Genomic DNA, 6,944 nt, shown 5'->3' on the forward strand with positions numbered 1-6,944 from the left:
AATTTGTTTATAATGAATTATGTATAAATAAGTAAATCTGAAAATCGTACCAAAATAATTTAAAATTTAAAAAAATTTATTTATTGAATATAATTATTGAAGAAACGTTTAATTGCTGGAAGGAATAATTTATCAGAAACTGATGGACAAAGTTAATAAGTGAAAAAATATTTGTCTATTGAAATATGAATGCATTTAAATTTGAAAGCATAATATTATTTTAAGTAAACGAATTAAAAATATTTTATTTTCATTATCACTCGGTTGATAAATTAAATGTGAACATATGTGAAATTTTTTTAAATGGAATAATATATATATTATACTATCGCGTCGAAAAATGCAGTGGACAATTAATTCATGCAGAGATCAGGAAGCGCTCCTTTTCTTAATTTAGGAATTTTGTGCTCGACCTGAAAATCATATGTTAACAATTTAAAAAAATGTAAATCTATATTTTCAAAAATTAAAATATCCAAAATTAAATTAAAATTTTATCATATTTAGACAATATGGAATTTTTTTACGTTTATTTTTGTAAGGCTCGTAAATATTTTTATAAATTTTTTTACACTATGAGTTATTATAAATATTTGTAGTCTTTCCTAAGGAATTTTTCTTATTATTGATTTATATAAATTAATAAAAATTATGCAGATGAACAAAATATATATAAAAAAATAATACGAAACGAAATTAAAATGTCATGGGCATTATTCTCAATAAAAATATTGTCCATTTCAAAGTAAACCGAACAATTTTTTTCAATCGCCTTTTATTTTTATGTGAACTTCGAATATGTTGAGGGTATTTTGATCATTAGAGGATGCCTCTACTATGTTTTAGGGAGCAACTTTTATAAAGTTAAAAGGAAATTAATGTTTACGCATTTCAGCATTTTCGTAAAGAAAAAATCTTTATTGGGTAAACTACCCCTGTATTCCATTTATTAAATTATTTACAAAAAAACAATGTCCGCCTAATTGTGAAAAAAGTGAAAAACGAGGTTACGAATTTGAATATTCTGTTCAAAGTGTAAAAAACTGAAATTCTCCCTTCTAATTTTAGGACGGTAAGCTACCCTTAAATTACCACTCGGTAGGTCAAGAGGGTGAATGTCAACTCTAAAAATACTTTTTCAATTGTCAGCTATTTGGTAGTTATTTAATTTCAATTATGTGTATTTTTATAGCTGAACATTGCAAAAATATTTTTGGGGTGAAATTTAGGGGTTGTTTCACCCCCTTGATCTACCAATTTGTATATAAGAACAATGTGTACATTTCTTTTTTGGATATTAATTTAAATATTTATTGCAAATAATAACGAGCATTTCATGACATTTTGCCGTTTGAACTAACCTAAGGGTCGTTTACCGTGGGTAAACTTTTATCCTCTCCAGACTAGTTGTCTCACAATTAGGAGGGCGAATTTTAGTTTCTTGCAATTTGAAAAAAAAAAGATTTAAATGCGTTTCCGAAGTTTCTCCCCATCGGATTCCAAGAATAAGCTGTAATTGTGTGTGTGTTTTTCTTAATGAATAGATTATAGGGGTCGTTTACACACTCCAGATTTTTTCCACGAAAATGCTGAAATACCTCAATTCAACTTAAATTTCCTCTTAAATTAATAACAGTATAGGTTTTTCGTAGATTTAATTAAACTGTAATTTTTGGTATCAAGAAATTTTGAAAAACTAAATTCTTTTTGCGCCCTACAACATAGGGATAGCATCCCCCAAATGTCACAATATCCTGCACATATTCGAAGTCCAAAGGGAAATTAAATGAAATTGATTGAAATATAATAATTGATTTTTTGCCTATAAAATTGACAAAACTAATTTTTTGGGTGAATTTTAAATAAATTTGTAATAATGTATTCAAATTACAACCAAGTTTCTCTATTAATGAAACTGTCATGATTACTAGGCCTTTCAACCGTACTCAATCAGGAACGGTCGTCGTTCCGACTTCGAAACGACGCCGTCACCGTCGTACCATCGTCGAGTGGAAATCATCGTCGAATTTTAAGTCGATTTCGACCACAATTATTATGCTCTAAAAATACTTTATTTATCGAAACGACATCATTTCGATTTATAAAATACTTTAAAGTCAAAAAGATGTGAAAGTTCATTTTCACATACATAATAATTATTATCAATATTTCAATAATATTAAGTTTGATTTCATTCCCTTTTACCTATCGAAAATCCATTTTTTTAAATGAAAATTCTATGATGTCTTACATCATTCTAAAATAATGTTGATAGTTCTGTTATCCAAAATAAATGAATGTTCATAATTAGTGAACATGAATATAAATTTCTTCGAATTGCTGGAATATTGGCAGGTTCATCATTTAAAAATTCAAAGTTCCCGCCCAACTGCAATACGCATTCGTACTGCGCAATGCGCATAGAAGCGACACTCTGCACCGCCTAAACAAGGAACCTTCCTTAAGAAGACCAGTATAAATCAACACCATCTGCAATGACCATGCTTGCACGTGCAATCATGATCATTGCATATACTGTAAAAAATATTTCTTGTAATTTTACCACTTTGAGAGAGGGACGTAATGTTTACTATTGCCAGAAAAGTGCTTTCACAAAAAAACAACTGAAAAACTACTTTCAGTTTGTAATTTTACTTTTAGGTTATCCGACCTTACAGTTAATTTTAGTAAAGTACCAATGAATTGTATATTTGCAGGTTATGGCACGTCAATAAGACAACCATTTCGACGTCGATTCAACAGCCATTTCGACATCGATTCGTCAATTAAATCCACGTCGATTTCGATGTGGATTTAATTGATTATATGCAATGTTCCTAATATTAAATTACATGACTATCATATGTGAGCGCCATCTATTGGATTTATTTGAACTACGATAACACTTCGGATGCTAAAGGAATAGAGAGATTGGGGGTAAAGCATTGGGCTGCCAATAGATGGCGCTGCAATCAGATAGGGCTCTTTGTGTCTTGTTCTGTATAGCAAATATATTAAAATTCATTAAAAACGTGATAATTTTTATGATTGTAAAAGAAAAAAAAAACAAAGTTTTCTGTAACAATAAGAGCAGCTGTTATTAGTTATGAAAAAAATACATAAAAACGTGTAATTTAATATTAGAAAAATTTAATATTACAATGATTATTTTTAAACAGTTTGAATTGTATTCATGTTTTTTATTGTTTATTATTATAATTTAAATAATCTATTTTATAAACAATTGTAATTGTTGCAAAGTTCAAATATTGATTTATAAATATTGATTTATTGATTTATAATAGTATAATAGTATTTTTTTAAATAATAAAAACTGAGATTAAGAACAAAAGGGTTTAAAAATCCCTGTGTTAAGTCAAAATTTGTCGCAATTTAAAAGTTCCTTTTTCTGAAATTCAAAAAAATAGAGTGAAAAAACGGTACATATCCAATTAGAAGTGATTTCCATGAGAAAAATGTGTAAAACTGCAAATTTAAATGATGAAAACTTGTAGACGTGTAAATTAATAGCTGCGTTAAAAATTTTTTAATCATTAGTGCGTAATCATAGGTTGCAAATTTGTAGCTCTGTGTTGTACGTCAGACTATAACATCAAATATTTTATTTTTCAACCAAAGAAATTAATTTTTATTCAAAATGAAGAATCTTCAATAAGAAAACATAATAGTTTTCAAAAGACGAGATTATTTTTCTATCATGTGAATTTATTTCTAATCTGAAAGATTAATTTTAGTCTAAAATCTAAATGATAAAGAAGTCGATTTTCTACCAAAAAGTAGATTTTTTATCAATATTTGTGAATTGTGAATAAAATAAATGAATTTTCAATTTAAAAAGACAAATTTACATCCAAACTGTTGAACTTTGAACCAGAAAAAATCAATTTTCCACCCGAAACAGTTATATTATCTACTGAAATTGATAATTTTCATTTAAAAAATGTTTTTAAACTAACTTGTTATATTTTCTAAAAGATATGGATCTTCACTTGATATTATAAATCTTCCAACGATGAAATTGATTTTTAATGAAAGAGTTCAGCTTGCTACCGCAAGTAGTAGCATTTCCAAAAAAAAGGAAATTCTTAACGAAAAATTTTAAAAAAATTATATTTTAACTTAGAAATGTCGATGTCAAAAATTCCTTGCCCCAAGGGAAATTGTATTTCTTTACCAAAACTCCCTGTTCTAAAATTAAAACGATAATCGTTTTCACTTACGTGCCCTGCAACTGTAGATAAAGTAAAAATTACTTTTCCAAATTCACAAAAATTACTCAAATATTTAGAACTTGAAATTTTTTACGATCAGAAGAAAATTCCCACTTTTCAATTTAATTTCCGGGTTTGCCTGATAATTTCCCGGTTTCCCGTTAAAGCTGCTACCCTGATTATAAATAAATTATATATCAATATATATTTTTTAGAGAGCGGAAATGTCTAGATGAATTAATAAAAAGAATATTATAACGCTAATTATTAACGTTTAAATATTATTCTTTCTCTTATTATTAGTTGAGTAGTATTATCAATTTTCCTTATATTAAATTACATGTTTTCATGCATTTTTTCAAATTATTAATTACAACTGCTCTTATTGTTCCTGAATATTTTGTTTTTCCTTTTATATTCATAACAAGTATCAAGTTTTAAATGAATTTTGGTATTGTTTCTATAAATTACAATGCAAGAACAGGCCTACCTGATCTGAGCGCCATCTATTTGATTTTTTGGTACTATGATACTCCTCCGGATGGTAAAATAACAACTGCTAAAATAACAATTACGAATCTAAACTCAGATTTTGAAAATTCAAAATGGCGGGTCCAATATAGCGGCTAACATTTGGAATTTTTAAAATTGTTTCTGAAAGTTTATACAACGGGGTTTTTGGGATCACTGATCACGAATATGAACTCAGATTTTGAAAATTCCAAATGTTGGATCCAATATGGCGACTTAAATTTGGAATATTTTTTGATTTTTTTTTAGAATTTGTATACAGGGGTTTTTTTGGAGTTGCTTATCACGAATTTGAACTCAGATTTTTGAAATTAAAAATAGCGGATCCAATATGGCGACCAAAATGTTGATTTTTTATTTCAAATATTGGTGTACAGGGGTTTGTGGTATCTCTGATAACGAATCTAAGTGACAAATATTTAGAATATTGAGTGTTGGAAAAATATACACCTACTCACCTAAAACATGGATTAGTACCAATTTTCTGAATGTTCAAAATCTAAATTCAGATTTGTAATCAGCGACTCCAAAAGTCCTTGTACACTAATTTTTTGAAAAATCCGGAAAACTTTATTATTTTGACAGCCATATTGTATCCGTCATTTTGGATTTTCAAAGTCTGATTTCAGATCGTGATCAGCGATCCCGAAAACCTCTGTATAACAATTTTCAGAAAAAAATCCAAAAAAATTCGAAGTCTTGGGCGCCATCCTGAATCCACCATTTTAAATTTCCAAAATCTGAGTTCATATTCGTGATCAATGACACCAAAAACCCCTGTATACCAATTTTCAAATGAAATCCAAAAATATTCCCAATTTTGGCAGTCATATAGGATCCGCCATTTTGAATTTTCAAAATCTGAGTCCAGATTCGTATTCAGCGACCCCAAAAACTTATAAGCACCCATTTTCATAATGATTTAATGGAAAGCTTTTTTCAAAAATGAATTTTTTCAACAAAAAAGGCTTTTTTCATCTTTGTTTATAAGTTTTAGCAAATTATTTTAAAAAATTTAGATTCTTCGCACAAAAATTTCAATTTTCTATCATCCTGCGACCATAAAATTTAAAAAAAAACCTGTGTAAAATCCAATAAAAACTACTCTGAATTCGCAAAACATAATATGAAAAAATGTGGGAATACGGTATTACCAACATGCCGCAAAGGGTTAAAGTGTAGAAAGCTCTAAAAATACATAATTTTTACCATTAATCGTTGTTGATAGTATCGGTCAATTAAAAGTGTGGTGTCCATTTTATGATATTCTAGTCTTTCCTCAACATTCAAAAATATTTCGCAGCGAATTGCGTCGTAAGTCAGACCTCTTTCATCAGCATAAAAGAATCCTACTAATAATTCCAAAGCTTCATGAAGTCTGTCATAAAATAGAGGTGGCTTATCCTGAAGAGGAAAAATATGTAAAATATTAATTAAATTTGAAGTAAGGAATTATACTAAAGAAGAATAATGTAAAAATATCACAGTTCGTTTTAAATTTCAGTAGAAAAATGTTCGGACCCAGATAGCAAACGTGCAGGGCACGTTTCTACTACTGCATGCGAGGCACGCGGTGCGTGTTGTGTGCGAAGCATATGAGTCGCACTTTTTGAGGGGCATTATTTATACATAAAATATAAGTAATAAGCACTTTTTTTGTAAATAGTAGTATAGTAAGCTATTATTATTATTGTAATATATATTTTTTAATTTATACTTATTATAATTAAAGTTTGAATTAATTGATATTGTACAAATATTTTATTTAACAAAATTAAAACATTCCCGATTTCATAATAAGAATATATTAGGAAATTGGTATGAATTATTGAATGCATGTTTGTTATATTTTCAACGTACAATATGCATTCTATTTATATTATAACGATAATTTCCAATTATTATTGGTAAGGAAAAACCTTACTAAATCGACTTATTCCAGACTATTTATTCAGTAATTTTATACATTACATGACGTTTCGGAATCAGACCGATTCCTTCATCAGATATCTAATATAAAAGTAAAATATGAATCATTGAGTAACATAGTGTACAAATTTACGAGGGTAGTTCAATAAGTCCTTAGAATGACCAACATATGGCGCGCGAATCGCTCCAAATCACCTGTTTTCAGTCAGCACCACTCCCGACTAGATATATGGTGCAGTCACAGTCCACATC

General features: G+C 28.4%; 1 protein-coding gene across 1 annotated transcript in view; it reads right to left on the reverse strand.

The window, feature by feature from the left end:
• Positions 1-6,944, reverse strand: part of LOC117170031 (BAI1-associated protein 3) — an 83,010-nt gene that overhangs the window by 12,023 nt on the left and 64,043 nt on the right. Inside the window, exon 19 of the mRNA XM_033356548.1 lies at positions 5,973-6,167. Within this exon, the coding sequence (XP_033212439.1) occupies positions 5,973-6,167 (195 nt within the window). The remainder of the gene's footprint in view (positions 1-5,972; positions 6,168-6,944) is intronic.

The sequence above is a fragment of the Belonocnema kinseyi genome, chromosome 3 (assembly GCF_010883055.1).
Source record: "Belonocnema kinseyi isolate 2016_QV_RU_SX_M_011 chromosome 3, B_treatae_v1, whole genome shotgun sequence".
Lineage (NCBI taxonomy): Eukaryota > Metazoa > Arthropoda > Insecta > Hymenoptera > Cynipidae > Belonocnema > Belonocnema kinseyi.